At 38.6% G+C, this 21,843-nt stretch overlaps 1 protein-coding gene across 1 annotated transcript in view; it reads left to right on the top strand.

Annotated features, from left to right (window-relative positions):
• Nucleotides 1-1,532: 1,532 nt before the first annotated feature.
• The window catches only part of slc4a8.S (solute carrier family 4, sodium bicarbonate cotransporter, member 8 S homeolog), a 96,766-nt gene continuing 76,455 nt past the window's right edge, over nucleotides 1,533-21,843 (top strand). The window contains exon 1 of the mRNA XM_018250109.2: nucleotides 1,533-2,047. Within this exon, the coding sequence (XP_018105598.1) occupies nucleotides 2,003-2,047 (45 nt within the window). The 5' untranslated portion in view covers nucleotides 1,533-2,002. The remainder of the gene's footprint in view (nucleotides 2,048-21,843) is intronic.

Raw genomic sequence — 21,843 nt, forward strand, 5'->3', positions numbered from 1 at the left:
GATGCACAAGGATCATTTCAATGGGCAGGGTTTCAAATTCAGTAAGGTATATATGCATATTATTTCTTTTTGCTGGGTAAATTAACTCAAAAGTGACAAAGTAGAATGGTTGCAATACAAATACACACAAAGCATTGTATTTCAAGAAACAAAGCTTCCTGTAGGCTGCAGAGACTGTTGAATGAACAGAAATCATTCAGGAATGCCATACTGTCAGCGCCATTTCTTGGGAAAGAGCCGCCTGAGGTCCCCTGTCCACTTACCTTTCCGGGGAGAGGCAGCAACGCTAGTTTGGAGAGTGCAATTGCGTTCCCTCGCACTGGTAAAGCCGAATATCCGGTTTAAAAACCGGAAATTCTGCTCTTAAAGGCACCAGGAGTGGATTTTTACCGCCCCTGGAAACCTATCTGGCGCTGCCGCCTGAGACGAGTTGCTCAACTCACCTCATTGGTGGAGCGCCCCTTCATACTGCTCACATCACAGTATAAACCAGGGGTCCCCAAACGCTGGGTTGCGGCCCAGAACTGGGCCACGGACAGTCTTGAACTGGGCTGCCCAGCCTAGCTAACAATTAACACGGGGCACTGAATTAGACACCGATCCCCCCCCCTCCATCCTTGCAAAAAAAATGTGGCTCTACACCAGTCTCCGGGCCAAAAAAGGTTAGGGACCACTGGTATAAACAACTAGATATACAAAAGTTAAAGAGATCCTGTCATCGAAAAACATGTTTTTTTCAAAACGCATCACTTAATAATGCTACTCCAGAAGAATTCTGCACTGAAATCCATTTCTCAAAAGAGCAAACAGATTTTTTTATATTCAATTTTGAAATCTGAATTTCCCAGCTGCCCCCAGTCATGTGACTTGTTTCTGCACTTTAGGAGAGAAATGCTTTCTGGCAGGCTGCTGTTTTTCCTTCTCAATGTAACTGAATGTGTCTCAGTGAGACATGGGTTTTTACTATTGAGTGTTGTTCTTAGATCTACCAGACAGCTGTTATCTTGTGTTAGGGAGCTGTTATCTGGTTACCTTCCCATTGTTCTTTTGTTTGGCTACTGGGGGAAAAGGGAGGGAGGTGATATCACTCCAACTTGCAGTAAAGCAGTAAAGAGTGATTGAAGTTTATCAGAGCACAAGTCACATGACTGGGGGCAGCTGGGAATTTGACAATATGTCTAGCCCCATGTCAGATTTCAAAATTGAATATAAAAAAATCTGTTTGCTCTTTTGAGAAATGCATTTCAGTGCAGAATTCTGCTGGAGCAGCACTATTAACTGATTCATTTTGAAAAAAAATGTTTTTTTCCCATGACAGTATCCCTTTAATGTAGCACTGCAAAAAAACTGATAGGGTGTCAGTTACAGAGATGAAATATATAGTGAATAAAGTACCCCCTCTTGTAAAATATAAGGATATTAATATGTTACCAAGGAGTACCAAGCGTTTCCCACAGCTTTCACGTAACAAAGGACAAATTCCCATGGAGAGGGCTGAGGGACTCGAGCCGCTGCTGGCGGAGGGGCGGTAATAGAGGGGTTCTATTAGAAGGAACCAATGAGAGCGTGTGGGTGTGGCCTGAGGAGAGACCGCTGTATGACATGACTCTTGCAGCAGTTTGCTGGGAATCCTTTCCCCATTCTATATCTTCATCTCCCTGTACCTGAAGGAGCGGCACCTGCTTCTCTGCCTGTGACATCCACCCAATCCCTCCGCGGCCCTGTCACTGAAGTCCCTCGACTCCCTCTCCTTCCAGCGCTGTCATTGGTTGCCTCGCGCGGCCGCCTCAGAGACGATGAAGGGCTGTAGCCTGGGACAGAGCAGCTAGTGAATGAAGGGAAAGCCTGGCAGCCCTGGGACAGCGCCAAATCGCATCTCACTCGGTGCCCGGCAGCAGCTCTCTTCTTGCCCTGTCACCGGGGAGTCAGCAATTCCGTGTCTCAGCGCCCTGACGTGAAGAACACACGTACCGGCAAATAAGCGTCTTCTAAAGCGTCAGCCATGCGTGCGGGAAGCAACGAGCCCGAATGTGCCCTGAGCTACCAGGTACCGACTCTCTCCTCCGTCTTATCATATGGTCCCAGAGGCGAGGGGCAGTGACAGCTCAGCTGCCTCCTCTGGGTATTGGCTTTAGTAGGGATGAAGCTGGAATGTATTGCTGGTGCCGGGAAATAGCTCATATAGTTGCAGCTGCAGTACCACCTTCCAACAACAGAGGGCGCTGTTTAAAGCTGTGCCAGTGTAACACTCAGTAGGCCAGGTCTTTGTTAGAACAGGTAACTTTCTGTACACATGGGAGAATTCCAGCATGCAGCTGATCATGAACAAAAAAGCTCTTAGCAGCATCATTTGCCATGCACATCAGGGCTGGCATTATTAAATTGGGGGCACCATGCGTCCATTCTATTATACGGTTATACATTTGTCTCCCAGGGCTCCAGACATAATGGCCAAAGGGTGTTGGAAGAGCCACAGGCTGGATATTGCAGGTATAGTTAATAGGTGTAATGTATAGAACTGCCTTTTTACTATGTTACACTCACAGACATAGAATTAAACTAGGCAGTGGCATTTCAGGTACACAGAGGCCCAATCAGCCCACACAGAGGCCCAAACGGCCCCCACTAGCCCACTAAATGACTGACTTTCTACGGCACCTTGTAGCAGCCCCTCTGGCATTTGCCAGAACCCACAGATTGCCGGTCCAGGCCTGCTGCACTGGAACAATCACAGACCAGAAGTGGCCAGTTTGCTTCTGAAAGGTGGGGGCTCCTTGCCTGCCTCCCTGGGGGGACCATCCTTGGAAACTCTATATTTGGACTGAAACAGCAAGCGACTGCAGTGCAGAGAAAGAGAAGCAGAACTGCTGTAGAGCCGGGTGAAGGTTGCTGGCACTGATGTTTGGAGTTGTATGTACTGTACAATATATAGTAGCCAGGGGTTTTAATTGTGGAACAGTAGCTGGAGGGCCACACATTGAACATTGCTGGTTTATTCATACAACAGACATATAGACAGTCCTGGTTGGCACTTCTTGTGGTACCCAGACATTGCAATACTGCATTTCAAACACTGCCGAGAGACGAGATTCCCTGGTCTGCAGTGTATTTCAGTTAACCGGCTGTGCTCATTTGGCATTTGTCTACTGGCAACTGTAATTAAAATTATGACTGATCCCAATGTTATTAATAGGGATAAAAAGATAAATATATAGGAAGGCCGGTCATTTTTTTTCCAGGAAAGGTGACAACCCTAATCTCAATTTGTGTCACATCAGTACTGGGCTCTGCTCCATATGAGTTAAAACAAAGTCACCCTTACTGATTGGCTGCCTTTAATTGTTTTGGAAATATATGTTTAAACTCATGTTGTAGTTTAGATCAGCATTTATTTAGCGGCCAAGTAAATTGTGTCTGTATCTATGAGTCTGTGTTTTGCCCTGAGCATCTCCCATTATAATGTCACCTTGGGTGGAGGTCATTGCACAATTCTATTTAGTTCTGTATGTTGTGGCTGTCTAAAGACTCTCAGTTGAGCTGTACAATGGGTGATTATTTCGGAGCAGGAGAAAAGGAGGGTCAAGAGATGTGAGTGCCCCTCTGACATTTGCACTGTAGTTTAATGATTTCCCCCTACAAGTCTGGTAATGTGCAGGTAATGTGGCTACAGGGCCTGACCAAAGGCAATAGATAGAGCTTAGCATCTGAATATATATATATATATATATATATATATATATATATATATATATATATATATATATATATATATATATATATATATATATATAAATTCTGTTAAGCTTTCCTTATCTTTATGGATATTTAGAAATGCAACAATACCAAAAAACTAACAATAATACATAATGTGGGAAATCATTCATGCATGGCATATTGAGTTTGCTCTATACAATGCATATGCAATATAATAACATTCTATGTAATGGGATGCTGCCAGGAGTATGTTCCAGTCTTCTTGTTACTATGACAAATAGCACTTTCTGGCACTGATTTGTAAATGTAGGTGCTAAATTGCACCAGTGCAGTTACCCTAGCAACCAATCAGATGCTTGCTTTCATTTTCTACCTTGCAGTAGTCTGATTAAGGCTAATTGCTACTGGCACCTGCACTTGTGCAATTAAGCACCTGTGTTAGTGAATGGACCTTTTTTTTGTTTCTAAAAAAAAACATTTATTAAGTGTAATAACTTGTTGTCAATGGCATAACAATAGGGGAACAGGTGGGGACCTAGAAAGAAAAATTGTTACTTGACGTGTTTTTTCATGTCCACTGCCACATGAAGGAATTTGGTAAAAAAAAAGTAGGGTAGCTGAATGTAAGAAATTCACCAAATCAGGATAGTTTTGGCTCAGCCCCTGACCCTCAGCACAGGGAAGTGGAAAACAGTCTTACAGCGACAAAAAATGGGTAGATGGGCACTCAAGCCACCATTATAAAAGTAAAAACTTAATCTTTATTTATAGCACCATCATCTCCACAAGACTTATGTGTTTTGTTCCTTATAGGCACTTAATCATAGGCCAATGGTCTAGTTAATCCTGGCAACCAGACAGTGCTGGAAGATGAATGAGGGAGGGCCTTATAAGTAATAAAAATGAATAATAATACTAAAATTGCAACCTCAAAGTCATAGTTGTTTTGTCTGCTGGAGTCAGAGGTACCCGTTTAAAAGCTGGAAAGAAGCAGAAGTCAAATAATTAAAAAAGCTAATAATAAATTAATGAATTATTGAATTAAAAGTTTGTAAGTGGGTAATTCTATAACATATTAAAAGTTAAAGGGGTGGTTCACCTTTAAGTAAACTTTTAGTATGTAATAGAATGGCCAATTCTAAGCAACTTTTCTATTGGTTTTCATTATTTATTTTTTATAGTTTTATAATTATTTGCCTTTTCTTCCGACTCTTTCCAGCTTTCAGGTGGGCGTCACTGACCCCATCTTAAAAACAAATGATCTGTAAGGCTACACACTTATTATTACTGCTACTTTTTATTGCTCATTTCCTAGTAAGGTCCTCTCCTGTTCATATTCCAATCTCTTATTCAAATCAATGCATGGTTGCTAGGGTAATTTGGACCCTAGCTACCAGATTGTTAATAATGCAAATTGAAGATCTGCTGAATACAAAGCGAATTAACTTGAAAACCTTAAATAATAAAAAATTAAAACCAATTGCAAATTGCCTAAGAATATCACTTGCTACATCATACTAAAAGTTAACTCAAAGTTGAACAACCCCTTTAACTTCAAAGCAAATTACCCATTTAAAAAGATAAAAGTTCATCATATAAAATATATTATATTGACGTATTCAGGTTGCTGTTGGACCTAGAACATTCTGTAATCTCTTTTTAGGTCAGTTTATTGTCATATATTTTTTCCCATTGAACACAATACCTGGCCTCTGAAAAGTAGATTCTTTGTATTACCTTACCTTTTGTTAGAATATCTGTCTTTATTATCTAATGAGAAATACAGGTGAAGGCCTACTGAATATTGCACCATGTTGTTAAAGTTGATGGTTCATATGGTATCTGCATTTAATAATTATCTTAGAACCCCCCTGCTACTACTTATTTTACTAAAGTTTTACAAGACACAAAGAACAATAATGCTGTTATAATTCATAGTAAGTAATCCTGTTAGAGCAGTTACATTTTTATGCATTATCCCATATGCCAGACAGGCAGGTGTCCCATCATGTATTGTTATATATTGTACCTGTATTATTATGTGTCTGTGCCTTGTGCTATGTGAAACCCCTGTTTTGCACATAGCAAGGTACTGGTTACTCAGGCAAATTAAAAATATGCAAATGTTTATTTATTCAAGCTCACTGAATTAAGCATGGATATCCTTAAAGCTTGGCCTGTGAAGGGCATCTGAGCACCGGATTTAATTAAGACACTAGTAATGGATGCATGGCAAAAACAAAAGATAATTAAATGAACTGCTGCTGTGACCTAATTGTTTTGCTTCATTTGTTCACTGTTTCTCATGATGAGCTGTGTCCAGACAGCAACTAATAGCAGAGAAGCTGCTTCTTCTAAATGTGGTTTGGCAGATTTTATATTGTTTTTTGCATTCATTTAATATACAGGAAATAATGCAGCCCTGTTATAAAAAAGGAAATATAAAAAACAAATATGAAAATCACCATTTACCGATAAAAAGCATGATGATGCAAGCCAGGAGCTTTTGTATGGGTCATGGTGCCCCGATGGTGACTTCTAATATTCTCATATTTTAAAGTCGTGCTGCATTATTCCTTATAATACACAAGTGACATTGAGCCATGTGACTAATGATGTCCCAATGTTTTATATGCATGTCCCTTGTGCATTATATTATAGAATTATTATGTCTGTCTTAACTTTTTGTAGCCAGAAATGGGTTAATCTACATTATTGATTTTACCCGTATTTACACATTTTCCACACTGATGAGTGGCTCAGGTTTTGGTATATGCTTAGTGGTTCTGTGACCATGTTTAAAGATTTTAACTAACTGATTCACGCATATAGATTAAATGTGTTGTTTTTCAGGCGAAGTGAAACACTGTGCTCTGGCCTCTGATTGAAACCTATTCACATCTGTCTGTATTCTTTGTATTGTAACAAGCTGTATAATGGCCCTCCCCAAGTAGTATCAACTTTGTTATAAATGTAGGAGAGTAAAGGTTTTGCTAACCTTTAGGTCCTTTGGTTCCCTTTGCATAACTAAAGGTGGCCATACACTGTGAGATCCGGTCGTTTGGCGATGTCGCGAAACGAGTGGATCTCTCTCCGATATGCCCACCTTGAGGTGGGCAATATCGGACTGATCCAATCGTGGGCCCTAGGGCCCAACGATCAGATCCTAATGAATGGGAATGGGGGTCGGATCGCGGGGCCGCATCAGCGAACAGATGCAACCGCGATCCAACAGGATTTTTTGTCCCATCCGATCGAGATCTGGCCGACTATCTGGGAAGCCCGTCGGGGGGGCTCCATACACGGGCCAATAAGCTGCCGACTTGGTCTGTCGGCAGCTTTTATTGGCCCGTGTATGGCCACCTTTAGTCAGCTAGATTGGGTCCTCAGTTACAGAAGGGAAGCTGTTTCCTTTTTCCTATGTGAAAGGATTCTGCTGGCAGTTTAGTGACTGGCCAGTAGATGCCACTATTCTATTTTATAAAAGGTTGAGGTTTTCATATACCCCAGGGATTTAGTTGGCAGCGAGGCTGGGTCCTTTTTGCCAGAGGGGAGGGAGAGGAGCTCCCCAGAAGTTATAAAAAAGTTATGCCCACATGTGCTCCGTTTCTTTGGGCTGCACACTTGCTAGACATTCCTATTACTTACCTTAGATTCGGCGTATCCGACGTGACGCATGCGATTTATCTCAGCACGTCGGAACGGAAGCTATCGCACTTAAAGGGGATGTAAAGACAAAAAATAAAGACGGTCCCTAACTGCTCTACAGGGAAACGATCATACTTTCAAAGACGGGGAGCCCTCCCACCTTACTTCCCAGAACTCGAGCAGCTATGTTTGTTTCCCTGTAACAACTGTGTAGATTTGTATCCACAGACCCAGTGCAGTCTGTATTTTCTGACTATTAATCAGTCTTGCTGTATCAGCTTCTGTGGCAGATATTATTTGACTTGTGCTGTTTTGATACTTTATGACGATCCCTAAGCTTAACCTCCCAACTGAAGCCCAGACCACACTGAGCATGTGCATAGTCTTGGTATTGCAAAGATGTTAAAAAAAGTTACAAGATGGCAGCCCCCTGTGCCAACTTTGAAAGCATAAATCTTAATTGGGCTTCTGGTGCAGTAAATTCATGTTTATATTTAGTATACAAAATACAGCATTTCTAACATTATTCTATTTTAGACTTTAGTTGCCCTTTAAAATCGCCCGTGGAGTTCTACCCTTATAGAAATGAATAGGCTCTGATTATCTCCTGAATTTGTTTACATGCAGCACAACTTTTTAATTATGGATGACATTATGGTGCTGATGAGAAAGCCATGCAGTCCAACACAAATTCTGTCTCTTTACTTGAAGAATGTGTGCCATTTTGAGAGATTTACCTCAATACATCCCCAAAACCCAAATTGAACATAATTGTCAATCAGATTATGACTTCTGTATGAAGAGAGACAGATTGCCGAGAAGAAAGTTTCCTATTCTCACGAGACAAAGCACACATAACATTTTTTGGAATAGTTCTCCTTTCAGGCATAGGCAAAATACCATTGTTTCTTTTAAGGTGAATCAACAAGCAATATATATACACCACTACATTACAGCTATGCTGAATTGAAAATAAAGTTGATCAAACATTTAAGAACATGATTAGTGTTAGGGCTTATTTACCTTATTTATTATAGCATTTTACCTTTTTTGTTGCTTGTGCTATGGACTCTGGTATCTCTCCTTTTAAAAGACAAGTAAAGGGATAATCAATGGGGGTGCGAAACCTTAAACACACCCTTAACTTACTTACCGTATATACTCGAGTATAAGCCGTCCCGAGTATAAGCCAAGGTACCTAATTTTACCTCCAAAAACTGGGAAAGCTTATTGACTCGAGTATAAGCCTAGGGTGAGAAATGCAGCAGCTTCTGGTAAGTTTCAATCAAAAAATTGAGTGTTTCTGCTCCCATTGGAGGTGCCGGCATATCGTTTTTGGATGCCGGCAACCATTCTTGGACGCTGGCGAATATTTTTGGAGACTATTCTTGGCAAATACGGTCGCCGGCGTCTAAGAATAGTCGCCGGCGTCCAAGAATAGTCGCCGGCGACTATTCTTAGATGCCGGCGACCGTTTTTGCGATTGACCCGAGTATAAGCCGAGGTAGAGTTTTTCAGCATATTTTGGGGGCTGAAAAACTCGGCTTATGCTCGAGTATATACGGTACCTGATGCCTGGCCTGGCATATTTACTGTATGTAGAAGATTTTTCTCTGCAATCTTCTTTCACTTCTTTCTTCAGGCTTTTTCTTTTGTTTTACTGTTCATGCCCCTGTCTGGATTGGAAGGAAGAAAATACCCAAGGGTGGAGCATTTTTTAGCGAATTGGAGCACTGACCTGGGGGAATCTGGTAAGCAATTACAGTATAATCACTATATGGAGGTGCCAAACATTTCCTTAATTCTGAGTGATTATACCTAATAATAGTAGAAGATGGAAACATGGGTAGATTTAAAATGATGAAGCTGATTTATATTAAAAATACATTTTACAAAAAAAGATTCAATTCATGGATGATGCAATTCATTTACAAAACTTTTCTTTAGAAAAGCAGAAATAACACGTGGAATGAAAAGGAATCTAGTTCACTCTGTGTCACTTTTTTTTCACTTTATTAACCCTTGCTTATGTTTGGAATGAATTGTTACTTAACCAATCTGACATCTTTAACATTTCATGGCATTTTATGAAATGTACACTGTACTGATCATATACAGTTTCTATTCTGTAGCTTATTGTGCACTGTATACTGTAGTTTTTCAAGGTAAATCTCTGCCCTGAAGCATGCAGTGTTAAAAGCCAAGTCCTTTATAAAGCCTAGCTGCCTCAGAAGTGTAATATTGATCCATTGCTACGATTAGTTGTCGGTGTTACTTGAAGCAGCTGATGAAAACAGTATGGCAACAACTCTATTTACAGGAAAATAAAAAATATGCAGATAAATGAGGCTCACTGGACATGATGACTTATTTTAGTATCCAGTGAACAGTTCTTGATTTTTCTCTTATTTACCTTTTTTCTATAACATGGGGGTCTTATTTATCAAAGTCCGAATTATTCAGATTATTTTAATGAAATACAGCTAGAATTCCCAATTGGGCCTTATTTATTATTAAAAAAAGTCACGATTTAATCAGATTGATGACAACTAAAAAAAAACGAGAGAAAATCTGAATCGTACGTTTTTTGGGGATTTTTTCCCCTAATCGCTAGATTTTTTTCGGGCTTCTTTCCGAAAAGCCCGAATTTTTCAGATTTTTGCTCAAAAAGTCAGAAATTGTTGGATTTTCGGGTTAATTCCAGTGCAGACCACAGAAACTTCCAAATAGGTTAGGGACGTCTCCCATTGACTTATATATACAACCTTGGTAGGTCTGAGATGCTGGATTTTTATAGTTAAAAAAAACCCTGATTTTTTGAGTTTTTGGCATTCGGACTTTGTACTTCATGGTAACTAAGATGGCATATATAGATGTAATGGCAAAACATCCCTACTGGGTTTAAAATGTTCAGTGTTATTGGTGGCCTTTCCCCAAATGCTGATCCTGTTCTGTACCTTGCCAGAAAATGCAGAAATGTATATCATGTATGCCCATATTGTAGCGATTCCCTGGCACCGGTCGTCAAACAAGCTTATTTGTTCCTCGTTTCCAGTGCACATGCTGCTGGTCGGCAGTTGCTGTCCATACAGGGACCCTGATGCAATGGGCTTAGTTCTCCTTTAATGCATTGTCCTCCATGCAAAGATAAGATCCCTTATTCGGAAAACACCAGGTTCCAGGCATTCTTGATCCCATTCATGTAGCATTACAAAAATAAAAACTAAAGGTTGGCAAGCCAGTATTCTGTCTTTTCTCTGGCTAATAGTTATTCACAAAAACAAAATGTAGATAAATTGTATTGTTGCAAATTTTAGGTTTGTGTTTAAAAAAAGGCCATAAACTTACTGAGAATGATTTACCATCAGATCTTACTACAGGTATGGGAATCTGAAAATCCGATATTCTGAAAGCTCCTTCTCCCATAGACTTTATTTATCCAAAAAATCCAAAAGTCTTATTTTTCTCTGTAATAATAAAACAGTATCTTGTATATTATCCAAACTAAGAAATAATTAATCCTTATTGGAAGCACAGCCAACCTATTGGGTTTATTTAATGTTTACATGGTTTTCTAGTAGACTTTAGGTATGGTATTAGGATCCAAATTACGTTCTCCGGAAAGCGCCAGGTCCCGAGCATTCTGGATAACATATCCCATACCTGTATATCCAACTGAAAATACTTGCCGAGGATCACTAGGCTTTTTAATAGAGATTTAGCCATTCAAATCTCTTGTTACTGAATCAGAAGAGGCCTGTGATATTAATACTTGAATATGTTCTTCATCTAAATCTTCAGTTTCATGAGCAGTCATGTGCCAGAAGCTAATCCATTATTTTCAAGGTGATGGTGCCCTGTAGTATGAGCTGTGCAGCAGCCTGTAAGTGTTATTGGTGGGCGGCGTTGCTAGGCAGATCTCCTCGATGTCTTTCAGTAACTACATCCATCTTCTTTCTGCTCTATTTTAGTTCAGCGTGTAAAAGCCTACTGGGAATTTAAATGATGGAATTTCACTTATTTACTTTCTCTCGCTTATAGAATTTAACAATAAATGCCTTGAAATGATGATGTGAAATGCAACCAAGGATCCAAATGTATTGCTCAAGGCTGATTGCTTCATTTCAGCGGTAACAGCATATCCCAGGGTAGTGTATTTTGTAAGGTGAAGGCTCATTTTCATATACAGTAACATTAACCAATGAACGGTGATTTTGTCTATGGGATTAGTCCAGACTTCTTGAATTGATAATCCTTCTGGCACCGTTAAATGGCCACCTGTGATCTGTTACCTAGTACCAGATGGTGCGTTTGGCACCCATTTCTGTCTAGTAACAGGTTCTTTGTCCTCTTCAAGCGGCTGATACATTGCCATGTGTATTTATTACAGTTTAGCTAAAGCACTGTATCTTAACATGTTTCCTCGGAGGCCAGAAGTAAGTTACAAAATAAACTGGGTTTAGAATCAGATATGCACCTTATTCAAATTAAATGTTCTGCTATAAAAAGGCATGTCTCATTATTTAGGGGGAATCATCATGGCCCAGCCCAAGTAGCACAGGGGTCCATTTTTGGGTTCTGACCCATAGGTTAAGAAAACCAAAAACCTTGCATATCTAGTATAAGTAATTCTAGAGCAACTGGACTTGCTGAGTATTCATTGAAGAGGTTTCACTACTCATCCGAGCAGCTTCTTTATTTCAGTTGAACTGAAGAAGCTGCTCGGATGAATAGTGAAACCTCTTCAATGATTACTCATCAAGTCCAGTTGCTCTAGAATTACTTATACTAATTATACCATGATCTGGATAAACTCGAATCTTCATAGTGCCATTCATTTTATAGATAATACTATAAAACTGGTTTGGAGTATGAAAGAACAGCAACAAAAACCTTGTATGTTAAAAGTTTGTTAAGCAAGGTCATAAGGCAGTTACAGACAAATTGCCAATGCTTACCTACTACAGGTATGGGATCCCTTATCTGGAAACCCATTTTCCAGAAAGCTCAGAATTACCAAAATGCATTGCTCTGTTTTCATGTGAATAAACTGTGTATTAGGCCTTATTAATAACCTGGCTCTGAATCAGTACTATTTTAGGACTTTATTATTATTATTACTTTTTAAAGGGGAACTCCGGCTTCCAAACCAAAATTTGATAAAGGAGCCCACATAACACAGAAAACCCTAATATACCCATCACAGTTACCTGTTTCTTCAAAAAGCATGAATAAATGCCATTTTCTATGCTGAAATCCATCTGTTTCTTCTCTTTCTGCATCATTTGAAATCCTGGCAGGGAAGGGACTAAACACTAATGTTACAAATTGTAATAACTTCACAGCTTACAGACAGCATGCAGGAACTACATAACCCACTACATTCCTCATTGAAATCAGGTGTGCAGGGAATTGTGGAGTTTGGAGGATGCAGGCTAAGGACAGATGGCTGCTCCTCTACTGTTCACCCTGCTGACGCATGACTGTTCAGCCACGCACAGCACAAATCACATCATAAAGTTCGCTGATGACACGACCGTGGTGGGTCTCATCAGCAATAATGACGAGTCACCATACAGAGAGAAGGTGCAGCGGTTAACAGACTGGTGCAGAGCCAACAACCTGTCTCTCAATGTAGACAAAACAAAGGAGATGATTGTTGACTTTAGGAAGACTAGGAGTGACCACCTGCCACTGTACATTGGCAGCTTTAATGTGGAGATCGTCAAAAGCACCAAATTCCTTGGTGTCCACCTTGCTGAGAACCTAACCTGGTCCCACAGTATCAGCTACTTAGCCAAGAAAGGCCAAAAACACCTCAACTTCCTGCGCAAGCTGAGGAAATCCCATCTCCCACCATCCATACTCAAAACCTTCTACAGAGGGACTATCGAAAGCATCCTGAGCAGCTGTATCACTGTCTGGGCTGGCAACTTCACTGTCATGGAGCGCATGACCCTACAGAGGATAGTAAAGACAGCAGAGAAGATCATAGGTGTCTCTCTTCCTTCCATCACAGACATTTACACCACTCGCTGCATCCATAAAGCCACCAGCATTGTGGCTGATCCAACACACCCCTCATACTCACTGTTCACACTCCTGCCATCTGGAAAAAGGTACCGAAGCATTAGGGCCCTCACTACAAGACTGTGTAACAGTTTCTTCCTCAAGCCATAAGGCTCCTGAATACTCAGAGACTGGACAGATCTCTCTCACACACACTCCATCTGACCTTATTATATACCACAATGTTACACAGCCATTGTATAAATAAATAGCCATTGGATACAATTGTTCTCTATGAGCACATCTGCACTTTATCATGTTCTGCTGAGTGTGCACTGTCTTGTCCTGTCCCTGCTCTATGCTGTCCTGTCTTGCAGGAGTTGCATATTTTTGCACTAGCACTTTTTGTCTGTTGTCCGGTACTTTTACGTTGTGTGTAGGACCATGGTCCTAGATGAAGGTTGTTTAGTTTCACTGTGTACTGTACAAACTTATATGGATGAAATGACAATAACAATGTAACAGTAGTCAGCCAGCTCAGCAAAGTAGTTAGACAGATCAGCAGGAGAGCGGGGGGCTAGGCTTAGGGAAATGTACATGTATATTGCAAAGTTGCTTAAAATTATGTTTATTTTTCAAAAACCTTGTTATGTTTGTGTGGAGTTCCCTTTTAAGTATTCCCTCCCAGACTATTTGCCATCTTGTTTGAGCTTAAGAGAAGAGGGAATCCACAATAAAGAAGTGAGGTTAAAAGAAGCATACTGAAAAAAGTGTCCATTCAGTGCCTTATGCGGGTATTTTTTTTTTATAAGGGGCATTAGAAGGACAGTTTAAAGATTACAGAGGCTGAGAAGAAGTGGGAATAATGGCATGCAAGGAAAATAAGTTAGTTTCAATTCTGTATGTGCTACTTTTGCGTGTAGCTCTGTACAACAATATTTTCATAAACACAGACCAGGTTTAATAGAATCATAGAATAAATAAATACAAAAATACAATTAGATTTACGGTATGCTATGTGCTACGCTCTGCTGAGATATGGGAAGAAAGAAATCTCTTTTCTATAGAGAATACATTGTAAGTGCGGGTGTGTAATTGCAGACACAAATCGGAGGCGGATAATAGAAACTTACAATATAGAAATCTAGAAAGATTACTTGTTTCATCCTCATTTTTACATATGTACTGGCATTTAATAACAAGTGACACTTTCATCTTTAACATGTTCACAACTGAGCAAGTATTGTAGACTTTGATTTAGGTGAAAAGGGAGTTCATGTTTGATATTCATTAAGAGAATCATTAGGGATAACTTGTATCACAGAATCTTAACACCTTCAAAAACATTTCCATCATTAAATGTTATGTTCGTAATGATTCAAACATTAGATGTGAGAATGTAAACTGATAAGAGCTGGAAAGAAAGCTTGCAGTTCTAGTGAAGGCTAGGGGACTTCCACATGTATCCTTTTGCAGACCGTTTCTGTCACAGACATGGCTCACATTTACACAACAAAATGCTAGGTATGGAACAGCTTTTTTTGATGCAAAATTTGCATTGGAAAGACAGTCAAGCGAGAGAGGATATACCATATCCATGAGGATTATTATAAGGATGCAAACATCTCACCTTGGGTGAAATTCACTGACAGCGAATTTTCACCTGGGAAGACTCTGCCATACTTCGTGCCACTTCGTCCGGCGTTATTTTGCAGCGCATACGATAACTGATATCAAAATGCGAAGTTACGTTTCAGCAGACGAATGCTGACAAACTTTCGTCAGTGACAATTTGTCAGTGGGAGCATTTCATAGTGAACTTTCGATAGCGTTCAATTCTGCCTAGCGAAACTTTAACACAGTCAGACTTCCAGCCAATGTGAAATCAGCAGATATTTTTCTCACTCAGGTTTCTACCTGTTGTAAGGCCGCTACTTTACAACAATCTGTTGTTTTCACTAGCAATCAACACCAGCAGTTACTAGGACTATGAGAATGGCAAGTGGGAACATTTGAGAAAGCTATGCTTTCAAAGATCACCTTTGAGAGAGCGAATTTTGAATGCACTTATACTCGATTGAGAGATTATCTATGAGGGAGTAACGTGAAATCTGTTTTTATTTTTGTATTTTAATCTCCTTTAATGACAAAAGGCTAATTGGTTGAGCTTCATTTTAATTAGATGATCACAAGCAGTTTAGGGGTGCAACTTTTCTAGAAAAAAAAAACCACTGGATTTATCTTAAAGTGATACTGACACTAAAAAACTACTTTTTAAACTTTGAATGTACATTAAAAGTTACCTATAGGTCATGCTGATTATTTTTTGCTGAGAGGTTTGTAAGTAATTGTTAGATGAAGTTCCTAAACCTGACTGTTTTGCCAACCTGACTGTGACGTGTCCCATCTCAGCCTGTCAGTTAAAGAGGTTTGTAAGTAATTGTTAGATGAAGTTCCTAAACCTGACTGTTTTGCCAACCTGACTGTGACGTGTCCCATCTCAACCTGTCAGTTAAAGTTTCTAATGCTAACGGACTCCTGCTGCACAAATATGGCAGCCCCCTCATAGGCAATCATAGGGAGTCAGATGTAAAAGCATTGGGCAAATACTTTATGGCAACATTATAAGAAGCATGCAAAGTCAATTTTATAGTAGATATAAAAAAAAAAGGTTCAGTTTCTGGTGTCAGTATCTCTTTAAGTACTTCACTGTTAATATCTTTTAGTATATTTTTTTTTACCAGTCCCACTAGTAAAATATTCTGTGGGCTGGTAATAATAAGGGGGCGTCATTATAGCAGGAGCTGGCTCCTGAAACGTCCCCAAACTAAATATTATTCTCAGGATGGAGACAGTGAGAAATGTAGCCTGTCACCTGTATGAGTCTTATTTCCGTTCACATATTGTTCTTGGTTTTGGTCTGAAGAAATATTTTGTGCTTTTTCCCAAGCTGTAGGATGACCCACATTTTTTTGATTTTTGCTGAGAGGCAATTCGCATTTTGCTTTCAGTTTGGATTTCTTAGCTTTTCAGTTGAGCCTTTAGCTGGCTTTGTTCGCTGTCTAAATAATACATGACTGTATTGTTTTGAGTTGTCTTTTGTGTCTTCTCAATCATAATGTATCTTAATTAGATGGTCAAGCAAGGACACCAGTCATTGTTACATAAATAAGTACTATAAACTCAGTATTTGCAATGCATGCATGATTTCTCTATTAACAAATTGATTTTCTTCATATTATTATTTAATGTAACAGTTATGTTTTATTTATATAGTTCTGTAAATTTAGGAAGGGGATAAAGACAGATTGATGCTGAGAAACAGGCCATATCTGGATGCATTCCCTCTGCACCACATATGCAACACTTTAGCCTTGTTTGTTTGATTTACCCTTTATCTTTGTGTAATGTAATATATGGAGATGAAAGTGTAATTATATTCTGGTTGGGGTTTTCTGCTAGTACATTTTACAGTAGAGGTTTTAGTAGTGGCATACCAAGCACATTATACACTGAGAACAATGACATATGCCACCCCAGCATAAAATGCTGTAAAAGAGTGACAAACTTAGCATAGTGTACTCTAAGAGCAAGAACTAGTGGCATTTACACTGAGATCAAAGAGTAATGGCATATCAAGCTTATTAAACCCTCAGAGCATACTGTACTGTTATAGGATCCATTATCCGGAAGCCCGTTATCCAGAAATCACCAAATTACGAAAGGGCCATCTCCCACAGACTCCATTATAATCAAATAATTAATTTTTTTTAGAATTATTACCTTTTGCCTTCAAATAATAAAACAGTACCTTGTAGTTGATCCCAACTAAGATCTAATTAATCCTAATTGGAGGTAGAACCAAGCCTATTGGGTTTATTTAATGTTTACACGATTTTCTGTTAGACCTCAGAAGGTATGAAAATCTAGAGATTATGGAAAGATCATTATCCGGAAAACCCCAGGTCCCAAGCATTCTGTATAATAGGTCCCATACCTGTATAATGAAAGCAATGTCTAATGGCATTCCAAGCACATTATACACTAAGAGCAATAAGTATTGCTCCACCACCCCAGAACATCAAAGTAAGGAGCACCCATTGGTGTTCCTCTCCTCTTTGGTGCCACCATCTTGGACTGTCAGGACCAAAGAGATAGCAGGACCAAGAGGAAGGATCAGCACAGTCAGAATCAAAGCCTGGTTCATGCCTTCTGGTGCTCCTTACAATCAGATAGTTAGGCATTTGGCACTGGCACCACAAGCATGTTATACAGTGAGAATCAATTGCTAGCAGCACCCAAAGCACAATATACAATAAGAAGCAGCGTGTATTGGAATCCCAAGCACATGGTACAATAAGGGAAAGTATTTGATGACAGCCAAACACATTATACAGTGAGAACTAGTGGCCGCTAAGCACATTATAAAGTGAGAGACAATAAGTGCAGTGGGCACCTCAAGATCTGATCTCTGATTTAACAAGTAACTGTTTCAAAGTGCCTCTCCTGCCATCAATCAAAGAGGGTATCATAAGTGCTTCTGTAGCTAAAGTGGTACAACAGGTGAGAAATAACCCAAAAAATCAGTGCTGCCGCCTTAGGTTTCACCACTAGAAACCTTTCACCTACTCCTAAACCAAAACAATCCTTGTATTTGAGTAAGAAATTGGCCCTCCGACCACTTCTGTCCCACACCATATTCCGTTAACAGCCCTTTCTTCTTCTTTAAACCTCTCTAACTTAACTTATTCTCACTGTCTTAGAAAAAAATCCAAAGCATTAGATAATTTTGTCGACAAAAATAAGCGATGACAAAAAGACATTCACAAAGAATTCTAAATTTGAAATCACCAACTCTAATTTAAATTAGAATGTGAGATTTATCACATCTCCACCCTGTACAGATTTGAATATTCCACACCTAAAACCTGATGAATTCATGTAGAAGTCAATGGCAGAGGTCCATTGAACATTTTGAAGATGTTAATTACCTTCCTGACATTCCAGAGTTTTTTTGGAGGAAAACACAATACAAATTTTCGGGTCATTTGATCGAATATTAGACGTTCGGGTTTTTTCAGGAATAACCTCCCATTCAAGTTGTGAGTACATTCCAAATTTACTAGAGTTAAGAAAAAAATTCACATAAGTTTGAAATTCGACCTTTGATAAATTTGCCCCTAAAGTACGTAGAACCAAAGATGCTCCTTGCACTTCCTGTTCCAAATTGAGAACCAGTGTGCCTTTAAACTGGTGATCATTCTAGGGTTTCCACTACACGTTGGATCTAGTGATGGGCTAATTTATTTGCCAGGCATGGATTCACAATGAATTACCACATTTTGGCCTCTAGCAAATGTTTTAGCGAAACTGCAACAAAAATTTGCAGTGGAAAATTCAATGCGCCAAAAAAAATTGTTCCACATTGAAACTGCCATGCGCATAAAAACTGTTGCACGTCAAAATTATTTGGACCCCATTGACTTTAATGCATTTGGACAAAAGAGTTGCACGTATAAAAATTGTCGCTCCAGTCAAAATTGTTGCGCTTCAAAATTATGTTGACGCCAATTGACTTCAAGGCGGGTTTTTTTCAGAGTTACGCAAATTTTTCGTGAAATGGACAGATTCGCCCATCAGTAGTTGTATCAATAGCCTCAGCAGTAGTTCGCCTATAGAAACAATTGCAGAAGTCATTTTGATATTGCCGTAATCACCAGAAATGACGCCATCTCGACTTGCGACAGTTGCAAATTATGAAATAGACAATGCATTCTGAGTGGAAAACATAGCACATTGTTTTCAAATTTCCACTTTACACACTGCACTTGTTTTTGAAAATGAGCTCTACGGCATCTTTAAATCATTCCTGGGGGGTGCCAGTTTTTAAATTACTGTAGCTATGTCTCGACTTTGGCACTGTAGGCCTTAAATTATTGAAGCTTGGGGAAAGGCCTGCAAAAAAATTGAAACTGTGATTTTAAATAAGTTGAGAACATTTTATAAACCCTGCTCTGCAAACCATGTTGCTGTGTTTCCAATGTACAGTATTTAAAGCTATGATGAGCAATACCAGCTATGCTTCAGTAATTCCCCTGCTAATCCCTTTGCTTAATCCTCACTTGTCCTTTTAGTTTATCTAAAAAGAAAAACTGATTAGAATACTGTATAGTGATATTTGTAAGGCCATGTTGTACAATAATCTACTGTTTACTACTAATAGCAAGATTGGATTTCTATGTAGCAAGTAGCACAAGGCATAGCGGAGGCCCAGATAACCTGAACAAGGAAGAGAGAGTATAATCTATCTACAATTTAAAGGGACACTGTCTTTGTGTCAGTTTTCTGTTCCCATTTTTTATGCAGTCCTTAATAGTGCTGGAGGTCCAGATTTCATATATTTATGTACATGTACCTTATCTAAACTCATATCTTTTAAGGTACATGGCTGATATTAGCTGCAGAGTCAGACACTTCAGACTGAGTTGGCAGTTTATTGACTCTTGCATGGGACCAAATTGACAGCCTACCACTTTGCAACCTACTCTGCAGTTATCACAGTTTCTGGCTACATATTTGCCACAGTTGAAGAAAAAAATAGCATTAAACATGTTTTATTCTGACAGAGGTATTCCTTTAATTTTACAGGAACACCTCTCTCTATAGATCAAATCTTTATAGAGGGGTGACTTTAAATACAGGGTATATTACTGTTACATTAGTAGTATATATATATATTCATTTTGTGCATGAATAGCTGACGTGACGTTTCAGTCCACGCAGGGACCTTCCTCATGGCCGCCATGAAGAAGGTCCCTGTGTGGACCGAAACGTCATATCGGCTAATTATGCACAAAATGAATACACTTTGATTTGATACATAAATATCCCAGTGTTGCTGGTCTTTTTTGCAATATATATATATATATATATATATATATATATATATATATATATATATATATATATATATATATATATATATATAGATATATATATAGATATATATATATAGATATATATATAGATATATATATATAGATATATATATATATAGATATATATATATAGATATATATATATAGATATATATATATATAGATATATATATAATATATATATATAGATATATATATATAGATATATATATATAGATATATATATATAGATATAATATATATATAGATATATATATATAGATATATATATAGATATAGTATATAGATATATATATGTCAGAACTTTCCCAGGTCTGTTGGATGACTGATCATTGCATTTTCTTGCAATGAAAATGCTTTTCGAGCCTACCATCGTAAATAATAGCTTCTAATACAGATTCTATATTTTCCAACTCTTCATTCAGAGCAACAGCAGGTTATTGCTTAATTAGGGACCATTTTTAGCCTGCCTTAGGCTACCAACTGTGCTTCCTCATGATGCTTTTTAGCTATGCTCCAGCTTGGCTGTGATTTCCTGAAGACTATGTGTTTGTTGTTCCTGATCTACTTCTGAGCATTTACTGGCTCTGACTCTGCTTGCCACCTACACGGACCTTTGCTTAGTTTAAGTCTGCCTCTGCCAATAACCCATATCATTTAATTTACTAATCAATGTAATATGCAAAAGCTTGTGAATTTTTGATGAGTTCCCAATAAACTTATTGGTGACAACCCCTTCTTCAAGTACCCTTATAAATTCTTGGAATATTGGACTGATCTTTTTCTACAAGCTCCACTAGCACCACTTATAAGGAGAATTGGAGCAAGTTCCAGCTGTGCATATTGATTTATGTAATCTTCTTCAGCCTCAGTACTGATCTCCGCTTCAGTCTGCCATGCATTCACCAAACTAAACTCTTGACCTGGTTATACCTATTATTTTCCAATAGTGATTGCATCTTATAAAGAATGTAGAGTAAGGGGCAGATTTACTAAAGTTTTAATGGTAAAAACTCACAAATCAAATTTTAAACCACAAACTAGAATTTAAATTCAAATGTGAGATTTATCACACCTCGCCCCTGGAAACAGTTCTAATTTGATACTTCACCACCTAAAACCTGCCGAGTTCATGTAGAAAGCCTTCGTAACAATCAAGTTTTTTTTTTGGAGGAAAATGTGATTTGAATTTTATTAAAATTTTTGGGTCATTCCTATTTGATCGAACGTTAGACATTCGAGTTTTTTCAGAAATAACCTCCCATTTGAGTTGCAAGTACATTCAAATTTATTAGAGTAAAAAAAAATTCACATAACTCACATTCACATAATAACAACTTTGTGGTTGACAGCCTGAATTAGTCATGTAACAAATCTTGTCTGTAAAATAAAATTACCACGTAGACAGTTATTGCTGAAACAAAACAGATCTTCTTTGTGTTTTCTTGGTATCATAAAACAAAATATTTTGCTCAATTTGTTGCTGACTTGTACTTTGTATATTTGTATCCGTATTTTTTTTCATACCATTATA

The sequence above is a fragment of the Xenopus laevis genome, chromosome 2S, assembly GCF_017654675.1.
Source record: "Xenopus laevis strain J_2021 chromosome 2S, Xenopus_laevis_v10.1, whole genome shotgun sequence".
NCBI lineage: Eukaryota > Metazoa > Chordata > Amphibia > Anura > Pipidae > Xenopus > Xenopus laevis.